This window comes from Heptranchias perlo, chromosome 25 (assembly GCF_035084215.1).
Source record: "Heptranchias perlo isolate sHepPer1 chromosome 25, sHepPer1.hap1, whole genome shotgun sequence".
NCBI classification, from domain to species: domain Eukaryota; kingdom Metazoa; phylum Chordata; class Chondrichthyes; order Hexanchiformes; family Hexanchidae; genus Heptranchias; species Heptranchias perlo.
This window is the reverse complement of record NC_090349.1, coordinates 27,522,018-27,543,261: the sequence shown is the minus strand read 5'-3', so window position 1 is coordinate 27,543,261 and position 21,244 is coordinate 27,522,018. Positions and strand designations below refer to the sequence as shown.

Sequence of the window (21,244 nt, the reverse complement as noted above, 5' to 3'; positions counted from 1 at the left end):
CAGGCTGCTTTAAAGTGCTCATGACAAATTGGGGCAGCTTTTTCATGTGGTATCAAGTCTACCAGGAACTGTCCAAATTCATTTCACATGGAATCCGTACATCCAGGAGACAGAGAGAGACTTTCATCCCATCAGTCTTGGTTGGATTTTAACTGCAGTTCCAGATGTTTAACTCACTGCACCATTCCACTCCCTGTTTATTCTTGGAATTATATTTCTGTATTTTTTGTTTATCAGAGTGGTGTGAAGATTGTGCTAAAATTCCAACTTTAACAGGGCATAAGGTACTGAGCCGTACAAAGCAGAAAATCCCAGCTTCAATTCCCAGTCTGCTGAGTTATCGGCTCCATTCAGGGTAGCAGCTGTGACACTACAATCAATTTCAGCACTCGTGGGCTAGGAAGGGGGAGGGAAAATCAGCCAGGGTTCCCACTCCTGGTGGAAAATAAGTGTGTGGAAATCAGGTGAGGACAGGATTGAGCTCAGCTGTGATGCCCTTTGTGGTCAAATAACTGCTGAAAGTCACTGCGTAGGCTCATACATGCAGCTACTGGAGGATTGCTGGTGTCCCAGAGATCAAAAATACAAGTACAGACAAGGGAGGCCAATTGTCTCATGTAACTCATCCTTCCAGAAAAACATACTGGAAACTGTACCCCAGCCAGAGTCACAGAGCCTTCAGGAGCTGGGGAGGAAATTGGGAAATGCGGGGGGACGGTGGGGGGGGGGGGGGGGGGGGGGAGTAACAACTTAATGCTGAAATCTACAGAGCAGCCTAAAATCTTTTCATCCATAATGGCAGCGAAGAAATTGTACATTGTATCATAAGCATATTTAAAAGAGAAAAGCAGCTTTACAGTTCCCAAGACAACAAGTGTGAGATAGAGAACAACATTTGTGAGATTATGCCGTAAAATATCAATAATGCTCTTAGGGCTCGATTTTCCTGGGAAATTGCGGGTGTGTTGGGAAACTCCGAAAATCGGGTTCGGAAGCCGGCTCCAACTCGCCTACTTCCGAGTTCCCCACGGACGTACCTGTGTGCGCGCGGGCGTCCCGAATCCGGAAGTCCTGCGGGCCTTTAAAGCTGGCGGGATGACAGTTAAAGAGCCAAATGTGCCTGATTGAGGTACTTAAGGCATTTTACTTGTGACATATTAGGTAGTTGGAACGATTTTTTAAACTTACCTGGGTGGCTTGCCCACCGCTTCTGATTCACGCCTGGTGAAACAAAATAAATTAAATAAAAAACCACTGCACTGTTAAAACACAAAATCAACCTACCTTTCCCACCTGCTCTGATGTCCAATGTCTCCCTCTCCGATCACCCCCTCTTCACCGCCCCCCCAATCTTCCCCTCTTCATCCCCCCAATCTTCCACTCTCCCCCCGCCCAATCTTCCATTCCAGCGCTGGATGATGTCTCGTTCTCTATCTTTCTTTCCCCACCCCCCGGGTTGCAACTCCTGATGGCAGACAGCCTGTCAATCAGGCTGGCTGCCGGGCGCGAAACCCGGAGAGCACGTTAACCACCATCAATTACAATGCAATCGCATCAGAAATGGTAAGTTTTGTTTATGCGGGTTTGCCACGCGCACCTTCACCCCCCACCCCCCTCGCTGCCAACCTGCCACCATTTCAAAATTGAGCCCTTTATCTCAAGACTCAAATGGCAGCAATAGGTTTTTAGTAAATAAATGCAACTATTATTACTTGTAAGCCTGTGGCATAAAATGATTAAAATTTCTATGGAAAGGAAGAACTCCTGAAATAATACAGCAGTTGAATTGGTGACATATCTGAAAGCAAAGCTTCTTAAGTAAATGAAGTTGACTAAAAATAAAATCATTTTTGTTAAGCTTATCTCAGGAAAACAGAGTGATTGCTGGCTTTAGAATACGATGCTCGTTCAGTGTTTTTACAAATTTGATTTTGCAAACTAAGGTATTAAAAGCAAGAGTGACTGACACAGCTGTGTTGTGATATGCTGGAATCCAAATTCACAAACTGGTTAACTAAACCTTAACTACTGAACACCTGAGATATCCTGAGGGGACTTGAAGGGGTAGATGCTGAGAGGATGTTTCCCCTTGTGAGAGAGACTAGAACTAGGGGATACAGTTTTAAAAATAAGGGGTCTCCCATTTAAGACGGAGATGAGGAGAAATCTTTTCTCTCAGAGGGTCGTGAATCTGTGGAACTCCCTTCCCCAGAGAGCGGGATCATTGAATATTTTTAAGGCTGAATTAGATAGATTCCCGATTAACAAGTGAGTCAAAGGTAGACGAGAAAGTAGGGTTGAGGTCACAATCAGATCAGCCATGATCTTATCAAATGGCAGAGCAGGCTCGAGGGGCCGAATGGCCTACTCCTGCTCTTAATTCGTATGTACTTGTGACTCCTGCGTACAGTTCCATACCATTTCATGCCTGAAAAGCACAGTAAATACTCACAGAACTCACTATTAAAAGTAGCTATATTGCAGAGCAGAATATACAAACAAATGGAATATTTCTGTAAAACATGCTGAAAACATTTCTGTTTTGGAATACATCTGAAATGTTAAAGAAAAATGCAATGATAATGCCTGGACAGTCTCCATCTTGCCAACCCTGAGAAGTTTAGTTTTGCTTTTGTTCTTTATGTTAGCCCTAGCTAACAACAGTGAGCACCGGAATGTGATCAATTCAGTTGTACAAAGCAAACTTTAGCACCTCTAGATAACTATTTAAATTTTAACTTCCAGTGTGTGACAAATTGCTGTCAGTGTCCCTTTCCTGAAATATCAGACGAATGGCACCAACTGTGCTGGGAGTTAACGGGATCACTAGCCATTCATCTATGGGGTGCAGCGGTTCCTCTGCCGCTGAGGCCTGTAGTGGGGAGTGTGGGAGGTGATGGTGTTTATGGAGGGCAGGCCAGGGTTGAATAGTGGAGACGGATGATTTAAAAAAAGATTAATAAGAGTTTCACTTGATTTCCATTTGGGAGTCAGGATATATTTATGTAGATCTTTCCCTCAGGAGGCTAGATGGAGCCCATGATAAGGTATCTTGTACTTGGTTTGTGGATGGCATGGCCATGATGGGCCGAATGGCATTTTCTCACATTTCACTAAACAATTTCCAAGATACCATTGTCAAAGGTGACAGTGCAAATGTTGCAAAATAATTCTGCCACCACTTGCCACAATGCATTAATGACAATTTACTATTAAGTGTTCCACATCCCTACCAGTTAATGGAAGGCTTTAAGTGCTTTGCTGTGTTTATACATGTACTTAAAATACTATTCTTAGATATTTTAATTTCTGAGAAACCAGAGAACAGTATTTTTTTTTCCTAATGATAATATTCCTCAGACACATTATATGGAATGTTACAGTCCTGTATACATGAACAGGACCGGTCGCTACTCAGTGTCTCATTTTGCATGGTTTATGAACATAATGAGGAAACAGCTTTATAAGTTTTTCACAGTTCCAAATCAAGTACCGTGAAATATCTCTACTGACCAGCAATTGATGATCACCATACATATTTTAGCAAGTACAGTTTTTAAAATTTTAGATTTCAACCCAAGAAATTAAAAGGGAGAATGTGAAATTTTCTCTGCTTTTTACTCATCTTTTATCATCTTGTTTTGTTTAATTTTATTGAACAAACATGCTTTTTAGTAAAAGAGTGTTGCTGCAATCAATTAATGTAACTTCAATGGCAGCAAATTCAATTGAAAGAATTTCATTGGGTATTCGGAGACTGACACACACACACACACACACACACACGCGAAGAAGAATTTTCCCACTGTTATGCACAAATAGACTTGCAATGTAAAACTTGCTCAGCAGGTTTCTGATGAGATAGTTTCCTTCTGCAGGAAAACCAGCATTATGATAGTGGCAATCTGGCAGGAAATGAGGCCAGAAAAAATAATAAAAATCAGACCAAAGCTGTAATTTTCCTGTCATTTTATCCCGCATGTCCTTTGCCTCCAAGTCTGTCTGCTGATGTATTTTTTGTGTGAGGAAATGCAGCCAGCAAGTCAACGAAGGGGAGAGATCGAAGGAGCTCAGAGCACGAGGTGCCCCACGAAACACCCCAGGAATAATTCATATTTCTGCTAAACCCATAATTACAACATTTTAACAAGTAATAATATTGCCTTTAAGAAAGATTAGAACAGATAGTTTATTTTTTCAACGGATGAACGGACACCGCGCAACAATCGCCAGACAGGAGGGTTCCCTCCCAGTCGGGGAACACTTTAGCAGTCAAGGACATTCAGCCACCGATCTTCGGGTAAGCGTTCTCCAAGGCGGCCTTCGAGAGACACGACAACGCAAAATCGTCGAGCAGAAGTTGATAGCCAAGTTCCGCACCCATGAGGACGGCCTCAACCGGGATCTTGGGTTCATGTCATGCTACACGTAACCCCACCAGCAAAAAGGGAAAAAAAAGTTATGTTTTTAATATTCTCTCTCTCTCTCTGCCATTTGGGTTTCTTTCTGTCTGTGTAATTGACACAATGTATATCCAGTGTACTGGGACGTGCTGTTCTCCGTGACTGGCCTGTTTGAACAACAACGACACCTTTTGATTGGTGTGATGCTGTCCCAGCCTAGTATAAGATATGCGATTTGAGAACCTTTTCACTCATTCACCTGACGAAGGGGATAATCTCCGAAAGCTTGTGATTTTAAAATAAATTTGTTGGACTATAACCTGGTGTTGTAAGATTCCTTACATTTGTCCACCCCAGTCCATCACCGGCATCTCCACATCATAGTCATTAGGAGGGATGGCTCGATCCCTGAATTTTCCTCCCTAGCAGTCTGGAAGTGCCTCTCCTCCCCATGGTTCAGTTGAAACAAACAGCACACTGTGTTGAGAATCACAGACCCTCCTACCATTTGGAAGATCTCATTAATTGCACCAAGACATTTTCTGTGCCAATTGAAACAGAGAACTAAACAAAGCCAGAGCGCAAAAATAAATGACCAATCTGACAAGGTTCCAACATGTAAACAGTTATCTCATAGCTACAGAAAGTATGTGCTTCAGATAAAGTTATCAAACGAATGGCTGAGCAGGGTTTGAACCTCTCCATGCTCATATGGTGCCAGGCACCTGTCTGTATCTGAAGGAGGAAACAGATCTGTCTGTAGAGAGACTGCACAGTCAGTTGTCTGACTACAAACCTCAACAAATTGTTGGAGAGAACACAGCAGCAGCAAATACTGATGTCCACTGTCTTCTGACTTTTTCTGTGCTCATCAAAGTGAGAGAACTTAGTGCTGGGGAATTAAACACTTCACAATTTCAGACACATACTGTCAGCACCAGCACTCTCAGGTGAAGTGCAGTACAGCCACATGCAGAGTAAAGCTCCCTTTAATCTGTCCCAACAATGTGCCTCAGCTCAAACCCCAGATGAGTACTAGTCTAGTTTTTCCCCCCATTTCCCACACCTAATCAGCTTGTGCCCATCCAAGTGGCATTGGTAATAAGAGGCAAATTAGGGGCAGTTTTGTGCTGTAGGTCTTTGTCCTACAGGAGCCGGCTTGACTGTCCAAACTCATTTCACACACATATCTTACAGCAGAGGAGACATCCATTCACCATCTAAAGGAAAAGCAGTAACTCCTGATTAATGTGAACCCAGAAGTTATACTATTGCCAAAATATGATTACAATAATTCTTTAAATATTTAATTACTACAAGAGGTAAGTGATTCACAAATTGTTGCAACATGAATAGAGTTTCACAAGTTGTTTTCTAGTCTACATTAATTATACTGTCTTTAGTGCTATTTTGATTTATGTCTCATTATTTTAGTATCATATTTGAAGCTGTAATTTGGCATCATATCATATGTTGCAAGTGGCTGTCTTTAAAGCTGGATGGTGGGGGTGAAGAGGTCACAGAGTGTTAAAACAAAAATTAAATTGCTTTTATCTATTATATTCTCTCTCCCCCAGTTTCATTCCTCAAATCCTTCCTGTTGTCTTTTAACCACAGTTCCTCTTCAAACAGGAGAATACAGCAACTGGGGCCCTGCAATTTGGACTTCACTACTGCAGTCATCAATACTGTGCTGCAACATACCTCCCCTGACCCCCCTCTCCACCGCCATCCTCACTTACAAAATATATATTCGTTTTGTACCTTGGTTGAGAAGTAGCAAAACTGGCCCAATGAGGGTAGATAACGTTAAAGGCAAGATGAAGGTGGGAATTGAACACAAACTCAACAGATGCATATGTATTAGATTGAGGGGCAATGCCCCACTGGGGTTAACCTTAATAAATCATCTTTTATAAGTACACCATTTGTTATAGACTTTTAACAGACAAATGAGTTTCATCATAATTACTTCACTTTTTTTGATAATTTAGTTTAAAATACAGTAGGCCAGATGTTTAAACTGCAATGGATGCTCCATCGAAATTTGAGGCTGTTAGTCACTTAAATGTGCGATTTCACTGTCAATGAGCTTGTTGCAATGTTACATTATTTTATCTGAATATATAAAAAGATCAACCACAAAAAACAAAACTTCTAAAAGTTGGCTGCGTGTGACCCCTCTCTCACCCCTCCTGCAGCTGTGTGCATGTGACAACAGCAGCCAGGAATTACAGGGCAGCCTAGTCTCATTTCTACTTGTACCTTCAAGATGAAACCCTTCACCTGCCCCCCTACATTACAAGTGTGATTTCTCCATAACCCCAGAATATGTGTTCATGAGCATAATGTACAATTTTTGAAACCACAAATAGTTGCCCTTTGAATATTGTCGACACACAAGCAGTAAAGATCCTGCGCTTTGCACTAAAATGATTCTGCGCTCAGAAGCATTGAACTTTACTGCATATAAAAGCCTCAAGTCTTTCACTATTATTAGTGAGTGATTTTAGATACATTTCTTGGAAATGCATAAGAACATAAAAAAATAGGTGCAGGAGTAGGCCATATGGCCCCTCAAGCCTGCTTATCCATTCAATAAGATCATGGCTGATCTTCTACCTCAACTCCACTTTCCCGCCCGATCCCCATATCCTTTGATTACCTTCGTGTCCAAAAATCTATCAATCTCAGTCTTGAATATACTCAACGACTGAGCATCCACAGCCCTCTGGGGTAGAGAATTCCAAAGATTCACAACCCTCAGTGAAGAAATTTTTCCTCATCTCGGTTCTAAATGGCCGACCCCTTATCTTGAGACTATGACCCCGAGTTCTAGACCCTCCAGCCAGGGGAAACAGCCTCTCAGCATCTACCTTGTCAAGCCTTCTAAAAATTTTATACATTTCAATGAGATCACCTCTTCTAAACTCCTGAGAATATAGGCCCATTCTACTTGATCTCTCCTCATTAGGACAACTCTTTCATCCCAGGAATCCATCTAGTGAACCTTGGTAGCACCACCTCTAAAGGCAAGTATATCCTTCCTTAGGTAAGGGGACCAAAACTGTACTCCAGGTGTGGTCTCACCAGACCCTATATAATTGCTTCCTTATTCTTGTACTCCAACCCCCTTGCAATAAAGGCTAACATACCATTTGCCTTCCTATTGCTTGCCGTACCTGCATGTTAACTTTCTGTGATTCATGTACAAGGACACCCAAAAACCTGACTACCAACATTTCTTAGTCTTTCACCTTTTAAAAAATAATCTGCTTTACTATTCTTCCTACCAAAATGGATAATTTCACATTTCCCCACATTATACTCCATCTGCCACCTTCTTGCCCACTCACTTAACCTGTCTTATCCCTTTGCAGCCTCTTTGCTTCCTCCTCACAGCTCACTTTCCCACCTAGCTTTGTATCGTCAGCAAACCTGGATACAACACACTTGGTCCCCTCACCTCAGTCATTGATATATATTGTAAACATGATGTGGAGATGCCGGTAATGGACTGGGGTGGACAAATGTAAGGAATCTTACAACACCAGGTTATAGTCCAACAATTTTATTTTAAAATCACAAGCTTTCGGAGATTATCCCCTTCGTCAGGTGAATGAGTGAAAGATTCTCAAATCGCATATCTTATATTAGGCTGGGACAGCATCACACCAATCAAAAGGTGTCGTTGTTGTTCAAACAGGCCAGTCACGGAGAACAGCACGTCCCAGTACACTGGATATACATTGTGTCAATTACACAGACAGAAAGAAAGAGACCCAAATGGCAGAGAGAGAGAGAGAGAATATTAAAACACATAACTTTTTTTTCCCTTTTTGCTGGTGGGGTTACGTGTAGCATGACATGAACCCAAGATCCCGGTTGAGGCCGTCCTCATGGGTGCGGAACTTGGCTATCAACTTCTGCTCGACGATTTTGTGTTGTCGTGTGTCTCGAAGGCCGCCTTGGAGAACGCTGACCCGAAGATCAGTGGCTGAATGTTCTTGACTGCTAAAGTCTTCGGGTCAGCGTTCTCCAAGGCGGCCTTCGAGACACACGACAACGCAAAATCGTCGAGCAGAAGTTGATAGCCAAGTTCCGCACCCATGAGGACGGCCTCAACCGGGATCTTGGGTTCATGTCATGCTACACGTAACCCCACCAGCAAAAAGGGAAAAAAAGGTTATGTGTTTTAATATTCTCTCTCTCTCTCTCTGTCATTTGGGTCTCTTTCTTTCTGTCTGTGTAATTGACACAATGTATATCCAGTGTACTGGGACGTGCTGTTCTCCGTGACTGGCCTGTTTGAACAACAACGACACTTTTTGATTGGTGTGATGCTGTCCCAGCCTAGTATAAGATATGCGATTTGAGAATCTTTCACTCATTCACCTGACGAAGGGGATAATCTCCGAAAGCTTGTGATTTTAAAATAAAATTGTTGGACTATAACCTGGTGTTGTAAGATTCCTTATATTGTAAACAGCTGAGGCCCAAGCACTGATTCTTGCGGCACCCCACTAGTTACAGCTTGCCAACCCGAAAATGATCCGTTTATTCCTACTCTCTGTTTTCTGTCCGTTAACCAATCCTCAATCCATGCTAATGTATTACCCCCAATCACGAGCCCTAATCTTGTGTAACAACCTCTTGAGTGGCACCTTATCAAATGCCTTTTGAAAATCCAAATATACTACATCCACTGGTTCCCCCAAATCTACCCTGCTGGTTACACCCTCAAAAAATTCTAATCGGTTTGTCAAATACGATTTCCCTTTCATAAAACCGTGTTGACTGTCTAATCATATTATTGTAAACAATTTTACAACACCAAGTTATAGTCCAGCAATTTTATTTTAAATTCACAAGCTTTCGGAGACTTCCTCCTTTATCAGGTAAATGTTCAGGATCTCCTTGAAGCCTACGCATTTATACATATAGAACAATACATGGTGTTTACAGACTGCCCCTGCAACTGCCCGTTGCCAAGGCAATCACCGTGTTCAGACAGAGAGGTGTCACCTGCAGAACCCCCGAATACACATTCAACAAAAAAACAAACAGGGAAAAAAAACAGAGAAGAAAAACAGAGAGAGGCAGAAACAACCGGAAGGCAGAGAGAGCCAGCAAATGACCCATTATATTAAAAACAGATAACATTTGTTCGCTGGTGGGGTAACGTGTAGCGTGACATGAACCCAAGATCCCGGTTGAGGCCGTCCTCATGGGTGCGGAACTTGGCTATCAACTTCTGCTCGACGATTTTGCGTTGTCGTGTGTCTCGAAGGCCGCCTTGGAGTACGCTTACCCGAAGGTCGGTGGATGAATGTCCATGACTGCTGAAGTGTTCCCCGACTGGGAGGGAACCCTCCTGTTTGGCGATTGTTGCGCGGTGTCCGTTCATCCGTTGTCGCAGCGTCTGCATGGTCTCGCCAATGTACCATGCTCTGGGGCATCCTTTCCTGCAACGTATGAGGTAGACAACGTTGGCCGAGTCACAGGAATATGAACCATGCACCTGGTGGGTGGTGTCCTCTCGTGTGATCATATTAGTAGATCATATTATGATCTACTAAGTGCCCTGTTAGTACATTCTTAAGAATAGATTCTAGCATTTTCCCCACTACCGATGTCAGGCTAACTGGCCTATAGTTCCCTGTTTTCTCTCTCCCTCCTTTCTTGAATAGCAGGGTTACATTTGCAACCTTCCAATCCAGAGGGTCTGTTCTAGAATCTAGGGAATTCTAGAAGATGAAAATCAATGTATTCACTCTCTCTGCAGCCACCTCTTTTAAAACCCTAGGAAGTAGGCCACCAAGTCCAGGGGATTTGTCAGCTATTGCTCCCATTAATTTCTCCAGTACTTTTTCTTTATTAATCTTTACTAATGCAGGAAAGCGAAAACCTCCACAGCATTAACTGTCACTAGTTAGGGCAGATTCACTTACCACAGCTATACCCGCTCATCAGTGGGTTTTATTCTGTGCACTTACTGTATAGATTACACAGCCAGCTGGTCCACTTCCAGTAAAGTAGACCAAGGAAGCGATACTCTTTATCAGAATGAGTAAAGTTTCATGAAATGTGAATGAAAGGAGGTCACACTGAACCTGGGTCTGTGGCGAGTGGTTATGGTAAGACGTTCTTGATATGAGGCTACAGTTACTGAATTTGGAAGAGGAAATGAGAACTGAGAAAGTTTCACTTGTTCTCGACTCTATAAAGACATTTCCTGCCGTCAATATACATAGAATCATAAAAGTAAAAAAATCAAATACCATAAAAGAGCACAGCGAATAGTCAGATAACAGTAGGAATTGAAAATTCACTTAATGCATGATATATTGGAGTCAGGTTACATAATAAGTACATGTCCCGTACAAAGCATTGTGATTATTGCTGTTGCATATTATTACAGTTCATCTACTTCCCATGCTAATCTAACTCAACTGCACGGCTTTGAATTGAGACTATTCTATAAACTAGGAGTCTACAGATTAGAGACTGAATAAGAGGAGTAATCACTACAGTTACACAGAGGAACAATTTTACAGAAGAAGTACATGACACTAATGTGCTTTGTGATGTAGGGCACAGTATAAAGCATGTAACAAGGGTAATACAGTAATCATGGGGGACTTTAATCTATATATAGATTGGGCAAACCAAATTAGCACTAATAATGTGGAGGACGAATTCCTGGAATGTATACGAGATGGTTTTCTAGATCAGTATGTTGAGGAACCAACTAGGGATCAGGCTATTTTATATCTAGTATTGTGCAATGAGAAAGGGTTAATTAATAATCTTGTTGTAAAGGAGCCCTTAGGGAAGACTGACCATAATATGATAGAATCTTCATTAAGTTTGAAAGTGATGTAGTTCAATCCGAAATTGGGTCTTAAATCTAAACAAAGGAAACTACGAAGGTATGAGGCGCAAGTTGGCTATGGTTGACTGGGGAACTACATTAAAAGGTATGACGGTAGACAGGCAATGGCTAGCATTTAAAGAATTAATACATAATTTGCAACAAATATATATTCCTTTAAGGCACAAAAACCCAACAGGAAATGTGGTCCAACCGTGGCTAATAAGAAAAATTAAAGATAGTATTAAATCAAAGAAAGAGGCATAGAAAGTTGCCAGAAAAAGAAGTAAGCCTGAGGATTGGGAGCATTTTAGAATTCAGCAAAGGAGGACCAAGAAATTGATAAAGAAAGGGAAAATAGAATATGAGAGTAAACTAGCGAGTCAAATAAAATGGACCGTAAAAGCTTCTATAGATATGTAAAAAGGAAAAGACTGGTGAAGGCAAATGTGGGTTCCTTACAGACAGAGAGTGGAGAATTTATAATAGGGAATAAGGAAATGGCAGAGAAATTAAACAAATACGTTGGGCCCGATTTTACCAGGGGTGCGGGTTCTCGGCGGGTGGGCAAGCGGGCACGTGGGTAACGCGCCCGGTGAAATTAGTGAGTTTCCCGCGCGATCGTAGCAGGCAAACCACTAATTGGATCCACTTACCTGCTCCTCCGGGTTCCCCGCTGCTGATCAGCGCGTCGGGCGGGCTGCGCATGCGCAGTAAGATCTGTCAGCTGGAGGTGCTCTATTTAAAGGGGCAGTCCTCCACTAACAGATGCTGCAACAAATAGCAAAGATGACTGCATGGAGCAGCCCAGGGGGAAGGCTGCTCCCAGTTTAATGATGCCTCACCCCAGGTATCAATACATGGGGTGAGGAGGAGGGGGAGGACAGAGATCTTACACCCGGCGGGCTGGAGGAAGCGGCTTGCCTCTGCCACCAGGAAGGCCTGGCTCGAGGTGGCAGAGGAGGTCACCAGTGCCACCAACATATCGCCCACCTGCACACAGTGCAGGAGGCGGTCCAATGACCTCAGTAGGTCAGCCACAGTGAGTACACGTAGTCTTTCCCCAACACTCCGTCTGCCACATCACTGCCCCCACCCCACATCTCCTTCTGCACTGCCAACACTACTCTGTCACATCACCCCTCATACCCACTCAAACCCCATCCTCATCTTACCTGCACCTACTCACCTCGCCAGTACTCACCCCGCCACTACCACTCAACCCAATCCTCATACAATCTCATGGCTCTATCCCATACTCACCCTCTCGTGCATCTCTCTCTCGGCCAGCCTCACTCAACCTGCCACCACCTGTGCTGCAGCCACAGGGCATGCATCACATATGTGCAGTAGGCAGCGTAAGGCAAATGTGTCGTGAGCATGAAGGGGATGCACAAGGGTGTTTGAGGATTTGTCATGGTTGTTACTTCTATTGAATTTCAGAACAACTCACATCACACATTATATTGGCACCACTACTGCCATGTCTTCGCGAATCCTGTCCGGTTTGTGCAATAATGCCCGCTCCTGGGTATCACTATGAGGACCCACCACTGATGCCACACATTGTGTCACTGCAGAGTGGGTGTAGGTGTATTTGCAGGGCTCTTCTGCGCAGACAACTGAGAGACATCTGCGATGTCCCCGGTTGCACCCTGGAAGGCTGTGGAGGAGAAGTTCGGGAGGGCAGTGGTGACTTTGACAGCGACAGGTAGGAAGATGGCGCACGGGCCAGCCAGGAGCAGCTCGGCATGAAAGAGGCTGCAGATGTCCACGGCTACATGTCGAGTGACTCTGAGCCTCCGTGTGTACTGCTGCTTAGAGAGGTCCAGGAAGCTGAGCCTCGGTCTGTGGACTCTGTGGCGAGGGTAGTGCCCTCTGCGACGCATCTCTCTGTGCGGTAACCCTCCCTCCTGCTGTACAGGTGGATGTGTCACAGCAATCTGTTGTGGAGCTCCACATGTCAGAGGTGGACGGCGTGGATGGCGAGGCTGGTGATGCTGTTCGCCCTCCGAGGAGGTCATGACTGCAGCTACGGCGGCCCCCATCCGCAAGATGTACATCTGAGGGGGTCCGCAAGGTAGGTACATGTCTCCGGACCCCGGGGTAAGTGCGCAGGTTGGTGACGTTGACCGTCAGGAGGAGGGTGGTGGAGGCCAAACTTTGTCCCAAGTGACAGAGTGGCCTCCTGCAATGGGTGAGGGTCTCCCCTCCCCCCCCTGTCAAATGGACCTTTGCAGCTGCCACAGGCTGACAGCTGCAACACGTCCATTATTCGATCTGGGAGTGTTTCCCCCAGTGTGGGAAACAGTCCCATGTTGATCCAAAATCACACACACTCCCTTAATCAGGTCAGTTAATGACCTGAAATAGCTACATAAATACTCTCAAGTGGCATCTCGCTGGCTTTAATTGCCTGCGGGATTCCCACCAGCGGGGGCTGCGCGCGCACGCCGGCGCATCAGCGGGGAACCCGGAAGTGGGCGGGATCCGGTCGGGATCCTGGATTTTACGATTTTCGAGGCCCCCCCCCCCCCCCCGCCAAGAACGCACCCGATAGCGGGTGCTAAAATCGGGCCCTTTGTGTCTGTCTTCACGGAAGAAGACACAAAAAACCTCCCAGAAATGCTAGAGAACCAAGGGTCTGGCGAGAGTGAGAAACTGAAGGAAATTAGTATTAGGTAAAAAAATAATATGAGAGAAATTAATGGGACTGAAAGTCGATAAATCCCAAGGACCTGATGATTTACCTCCCAGGGTTTTGAAAGAAGTGGCTATTGAGATAGTGGATGCATTGGTTGTCATCTTCCAAAATTCTATAGATTCTGGAACGGTTCCAGCAGATTAGAGAGTAGCAAATGTTACCCCACTATTTAAGAAAGGAGGGAGAGAGAAAACAGGGAACTACAGGCCTGTTAGCCTAACATCAGTAGTAGGGAAAATGCTGGAATCTATTATAAAGGATGTGATAACATACACTTGGAAAATAATAATAGGATTTGGCAGAGTCAACATGGATTTATAAAAGGGAAATCATGTTTGACAAATCTATCGGAGTTCTTTGAGGATGTAACTAGTAGAATAGATAAGGGGGAACCAGTGGATGTGGTGCATTTGGATTTTCAGAAGGCTTTCGATAAGGTCCCACACAGGAGGTTGGTGAACAAAGTTAGAGCACATGGAATTGGGGGTAATATACTGGCATGGATTGAGAATTGGTTAACAGACAGAAAATAGTGGGGTAACATTTGCTACTCTCTAATCTGCTGGAACCGTTCCAGAATCTATAGAATTTTGGAAGATGACAACCAATGCATCCACTATCTCAATAGCCACCTCTTTCAAAACCCTGGGAGGTAAATCATCAGGTCCTTGGGATTTATCGACTTTCAGTCCCATTAATTTCTCTCATATTATTTTTTTACCTAATACTAATTTCCTTCAGTTCCTCACTCTTGCCAGACCCTTGGTTCTCTAGCAGTGGGATACTGCAGGGATCGGTGCTTGGGCCCCAGCTATTCACAATCTGTATCAATGATTTGGATGAGGGGACCAAATGTAATATTTCCAAATTTGCAGATGACACAAAACTGGGTGGGAATGTGAGTTTTGAGGAGGATGCAAAGAGGCTTCAAGGGGATATAGACAAGCTAAGTGAGTGGGCAAGAACATGGCAGATAGAATATAATGTGGAAAAATGTGAAGTTATCTACTTTGGTAGGAAAAACAGAAATGCAGAGTATTTCTTAAATGATAAGAGATTGGGAAATGTTGATGTTCAAAGGGACCTTGGTGTCCTTGTACATGAGTCACTGAAAGCTAACATGCAGGTGCAGCAAGCAATTAGGAAGGCAAATGGTATTTTGGCCTTTACTGCAAGAGGATTTGAATACAGGAGTAAAGATGTCTTACTGCAATTATATTGGGCCTTGGTGAGACCGCACCTGGAATATTGTGTGAAATTTTGATCTCCTTACCTAAGAAAGGATATACTTGCCACAGAACACCAGACTGATTCCTGGGATGGTGGGATTGTCGTATGAGGAGAGACTGAGTAGACTAGGCCTGTATTCTCTAGAGTTTAGAAGAATGAGAGGTGATCTCATTGAAACATACAAAATTCTTACAGTGCTCAAAAGGGTAGATGCAAGGAGGATGTTTCCCCTGGCTGGGGAGTCTAGAACCAGGGTCACAGTCTCAGAATAAAGGGTAGGCCATTTAGGACTGAGATGAGGAGAAATTTCTTCACTCAGAGGGTGGTGAATCTTTGGAATTCTCTACCCCAGAGGGCTGTGGAGGCTCAGTCACTGAGTACATTCAGAGATCGATAGATTTCTAGATATTAAAGGCATCAAGGGATATGGGGATAGTACAGGAAAATGGCGTTGAGGTAGAAGATCAGCCATGATCTTGTTGAATGGCGCAGCAGGTTCAAGGGCTGGATGGCCTACTCCTTCTCCTATTTCTTATGTTCTTATGTTTGTAACCTCGTATTACAGGTTCTCACTGGAGATAGAACCCGCACATTACCCACTCAGCATTCCATTCTATAGATCTTTCTGTGACATGCAGAGTAAGTACGAGACTGCCATGCACTAATCAGTAAGCCAAATATTAGTTCTGACGAAAGGTCATGGACCTGAAACATTAACCCTGTTTCTTTCTCCACAAATGCTGCCTGGCTTGCTGAGTATTTCCAGCACATTCTGTTTTTAAAGTAAAACATTACATTTCTGCGTCAAACATATTTCTTTCTTTTTGTTTGCTCCACATTAACAATGTACGGCAAAACATGCACAATATATCCTTACGTATCTCATTCCACATAAAGTCATAGGCTGGTTGCAAACTTTTAGAAAATGATTTCAAATTTCTGAAGTTTTGGAGCAGTAAGAATTTTACATGGGGGCCTGGAATTTCCTGTGTATTTGCGCCCAGAGACAAGCGCAATTGGGGAGCAAAGCAAATATGTGGGCTAAATGATTGTGGAATTTTGGGTGTAAGTGAGTTACGCGCACAAGTACAATAAGCCCAAATATCCTCGAGCTTTTACAATTGGCCATCAAGCTGCCGAAATGCACCTCAGCCCATAATAATGACCCTGCCCACAAGTTATATCGTCTTATCTGCGAGTTTCCTGCAATTGCGTTTCTTCGGAAGGTCTCTTCAAATTACGACCAGATTTTCAGGCGCAGCAGGAAACAAAGTCATTTTTTTTGTGTTTTATTGCAATTTTCTGAGCATTTAAACATTTTTTTTTATCCTCACTGAGACTGGCACTGTGCTTTCTGATTTTCTGAATGGATTTTTATGGTTATCAGAATAAGTCACATTAAAAATTGAAAAGCTTCCCCGATTGCAGATTCTTAAACAAGCTGTGCCTGATGTGCATGAATGATGATTAAATGAGTTGAAATTTTAATTATCATACTTAAAGAAGGAATAAATGGTGCACTTTCGAGACTTTCCTTGGGCTCCAATTGTTTACGCTGATTTCCTTCCATTTTTACATTCGGGGTATGCTAATGAGAATGGCAGGAAACTTGAGTGTAATTTGACATCGGCACAATGGGCGTAATTTCATTTGCAACCTCCGCAGGGGTTTGTTTATATTTATAAATATTTTGTTCATATTTTAAGTAGGGAATGAAATTTTAAAAATGAATTAAAAATGCTGGCCTCACATTTATACACGTTTTACGCTGGCCTATTGAAATAATAATCAGTTTAGTTATCTAACGGGAAACTATACTGAAATGATAAATTCAGTGGACAAACAAAATGACAACCACCAAAACCAAACAAAAAAAATCCAAGCAGTTTGCCAAATCAATTTTTTTTGTAATAAATCACAGATGTAATTCATATTTGAGAACTTGCCAAATGGCCGGTCAGCAATGAATATCTGTTGTGAGCAGCGAGTATCCAACAGTGAGCAAAAGCCCACAAGTAAAGCAAGGTTGTAACATAAACAACTACAGTCACTGCAGAGAAACTTGCTGTTAAAGCTAAATCATTTCTAAAAGAAACAATGATCACAGCATATACTCAAAATATCAGTACAGAGGATGCAACATAATTCTATAAGCATAAAGGAATAAAATGCATACCCAGGAGTTATCTAACTGAAGGTTTCAATGCTCTCATTGTAATGATGTATATCAATTTTTCCTCATGTCAATTGCAAGATGGAGTTTGTAAAATCGCAGTGAGAAAGAAAAATAACTTGCATTTATATAGCACCTTATCATATCCTCAGGCTATCCCAAGTGCTACTATAATTACTTTTGAAGTGCATTCACTGTTATGACAGCAAATGCAGCAGGCAGGGAGCTGGCAGGGGTGTGATAGGATTAATGGCCTTGTGTTGTAAAATTATATGATTCAAGCACTTTCTGAAGTTATGGCTGAGATTGCATTCTAGAGAGGAGCTCAGTTTTGTTGGGACAGTTCATCATCATCATCCTCCAACTATCGTCGGAGCTTCTGTGCTTCAGACTGTCCACAGTTGCTCTTTCGTTCACTTATTGTGTACTGCAGCTGTGTCACAGCTTGCATGTTGCAGATGCTGTTGGCTAATTAAGGATCAGCTCATCTGCCTTTACATAGCATTGCCTCCATCAAGGGTTCAACCACCCTCCTCCAGATGCTCATCTGATCAAAGCTGTTGGCACTTTCTGGTAGTGACCTGGTTACTTAACTGCCGGCCGGCACTCGGCGGTGACCAGTCGCAGGTAGTGCCGTCTATGGTCAGTGCAGTAGCAGGTTTTAACACCTGACCTGACTGATTGGGAACAGTTACAGACCAACGAGTGGAAAGAATTCAGTTCTCTATGTTGGGGCTGTTACTGCACACAGTAGATACTAGTTAACATTCCTTTCATTTTCTCCCCCTCCCACCCACCCTGAAGACACTGACAGTTCTTCAACCAACTGGTCATTCTTCATGTGTGACCTTAGACGCGTAGTGTTGGCAGATTGTTTGATGGTGGAGGCCTCCATAACCAAGCCTGCTCTGCTTCTCACCTGATGGCCACACACATGTGCTTTTCAGCAGTGTCATTGGACAGTGATCAGGAGCAGGGACTCTGGATAATTTTTCTCCATGTGGCACAATTTATTTCTTGAAGTATCTGAACATACACAGGAGAACCTCGCAGTAGTGAGAAACTAATGTATCAATACATTTTGGGGAGAGGTAAAAGGGAGAATTCGTGGCTGTTGCCTCCTGGCTATGTTTTGTCTGTGACATCAGGTGCTGTATTTGGTTTTCAAACATATTATAAAAAAAGACGGATGAAACAAAAACACCAATCAAAAATGGATCCAAATAGTTTGTAAACAGGTTAAAAGCAACGTTTGCACAACTTTTACAAATAAAAATTAATGTTCCAAGAGACTTCCCAATGGCTTGCTGAATGTACACAGTTGAACCATATCCACTAGGAAACCCCCGGTTCGATCCCCATGCTATGTTGAGCTAACAGATCTCAGTGGTACGAATGCTATTATTGGCCTCAGCACTCCTGGGTTAGGGAGGGGAAAATCAATCAAGATTCCCACTTCCGATCAATATCCAGCAGTCCCTGCTGGAGGTGTGGGCATGTGGGTGACTCGCAAGGACAGAATTGGATCAGCTGTGGAATCCGTTCCAATAAGGCTCAAACATTAGGGGAAGGGGGAAACTGGCAGGAAAAAAAGCAATTTCCCAGATGAACTCAAAGTTCTGTAAAGTGTTTCTGGAGAATGGCATATACTGACTAAAATGTTTCTATATCTTTACAAATGTGTTCAAAAATGGGAATAAACATTTCCAAGGACAGTGCGTGTGAAGCTTTTAAAGGAATTCCACATGCTACATGCAGGCAGGTAGTTGAGGAAATAACATTCAGACATTACCAGTTAAGATATATAGATCAGGTCAATGGTTTACAGCAACTGAAACCACATTATGCTAGAATATGTAACGATTTTTGGCAAAAATCCAGTTGCGTGATAACCCTTCCTGTGACTGGAAGCTGGGACAGTTACAACCCCCACACTCTGAGTGCACCAAGCCAAATATAGGGAAAGGTAGTGGATGCGGCCTTCACTGTTTATCGAGAAAACTGCATTTGACAGATGGTGTAGACATCTGCAGCAGTAAGTGTACGTTTCATGAACTAATCTGCTTACGTACATGAAGTACTACTATTATACCACCTAGTCAATGCACATAATACAAGGTACAGGCATACATGGAAATCTGAGTGTGTAATCCACTGTTATAACTTCTTTATTTACTTTTGATGATTTCTCTTCAACCATTTCAATTTCTTTACAGTACATTTGATGTTTCTATAGCAACAAGGTTTTCAGCCTGTTTCTGCTTAATTATGCAATTGCTTATTAATTGTTGTAGCTCTTTTAGAAAGGAGAATATTAAAATCAGCTCCCTTTCAAAATTAAACCTTTACAAAGATCCGTGACCTACATTAACATTAATGCTTCCTGCTATTTTTGCAGAACAGTCAATTTTTTCATATATGTGTGCCAATGGCACCACTGAGGGAGCTGACTTTACTGATTTGAGCCAGCTGAGCTATCCCAGGACAGCTCTATTAACCCAGATAATCTCGCCATTTCAAATGTGCACTCTTCTTACACAGTTGGGCTCAAGTTTTCCCCTCACCCAGCAGCACTCACTGTGCAAATAAAAACACTGAACAAAAATGGCAGAAGAAAGTATCATACAAAAGCTAGTCAGTGCTTTGTTTCATGTTTTGGTGGGAGCAAATTTAACAATCATTTATATTGTCCAATCTCATTACCAGCAAGCACGTCCCAATTTAATGCAGTTGTGGGAGATTGACCTGGTCACATCTCCACATGCCACAGGTCAGCTTCTGCAGGATGAGGTCAGGGTGGCAAGGGATATGGATCAAAAGTGAGCAAATGGAGATGAGGTACAGATCAGCCATGATCTAATTGAATGGAGGAACAAGCTCGAGGGGCTGAATGGCCTACTCCTGTTCCTATGATCTGGCCTGTGATGCCTCCACCAATCAAATATCCCTTTCACACTCATTGTCTAGATTCTGTAAGTTCAGACCTAAAAACAATATTCATAGTATGAGCATGAATGCAATGCTCTGGCCTACAAAACAATTTCAACAATAACTGGCATCATCAACAATATGGAATGAAGCTTACCTAAGCAGGACCTTTTTAAAAAAAAAATCACTTTGAACACAACAGAGAGTCCAAATAAAAGAACTGTTGGAAATGCAGAGCAAGTCAGTCAGCAAGTGTGGAGAGAAATGACCACATTAAAATCGTAATGTTAACCCATCTTTTATTTTTCTCTTTGCAGATGCTGATGGACCTGTGCTGCTAGTTTAAAAAATAAATCAGTACAGTGTTGCATCACTTGAAAAAGCATTTTATTAATTAAAGATGACAACTCAGAGAAAAATAATTCACACGTCTTGTAACAGCCTCCATTACTTTATCAGCCTTTAATTTTGCTAATTTAAAGCAACTGCAGTGGGAGAATAAGTGAACTGAACCTTCTGCAAAGGCAAAGCCAGTTAAACACTCAATTATGAATTCTCTTGGGGGAACAGTTCATGTGTTGGAACTCCCTCGGTCGCAAAATACCAGAAAATAGCTAACACGGCATCTGTCCTTAGACAGATTCCATGCATTTATATTATTTGTGTAGAACAATGTTGGTTGGGAACAAAATCCTCAGTATTTTCACAAAGGTCAAAGCTCTTCTTTTGCCTCCTAAAACACCAGAATTTTCCAAAAATTATTTTTTCTGGCTGGTTTATTTTCTTGATTTATCTTTTCCTTTTCTATCTGCTGTAGTGTCGTTCTGATTATAACGGTCTAAATAGCTCTTGGCACGTGTGTGCCTTTCTAGGTTTCCCCTCTATCCTTTGTACTCGTACTTTGATTCAGCCACTAGACAAAAGAAACAGCA

General features: G+C 42.7%; 1 protein-coding gene across 6 annotated transcripts in view; it reads right to left on the bottom strand.

Annotated features, from left to right (window-relative positions):
- sh2b3 (SH2B adaptor protein 3) overlaps window positions 1-21,244 on the bottom strand; it is a 214,930-nt gene that overhangs the window by 7,839 nt on the left and 185,847 nt on the right. For 3 of the 6 annotated variants that reach the window (XM_068005854.1, XM_068005853.1, XM_068005855.1), the window contains exon 8: window positions 1,189-1,221. The exons of 2 other annotated variants lie outside the window; for them this stretch is intronic. In XM_068005854.1, the coding sequence (XP_067861955.1) occupies window positions 1,189-1,221 (33 nt within the window). Of the gene's footprint in view, window positions 1-1,188; window positions 1,222-8,910; window positions 9,869-21,244 lie in introns of those variants that run through there. One more of the 6 variants, XM_068005857.1, reaches the window with a different exon arrangement.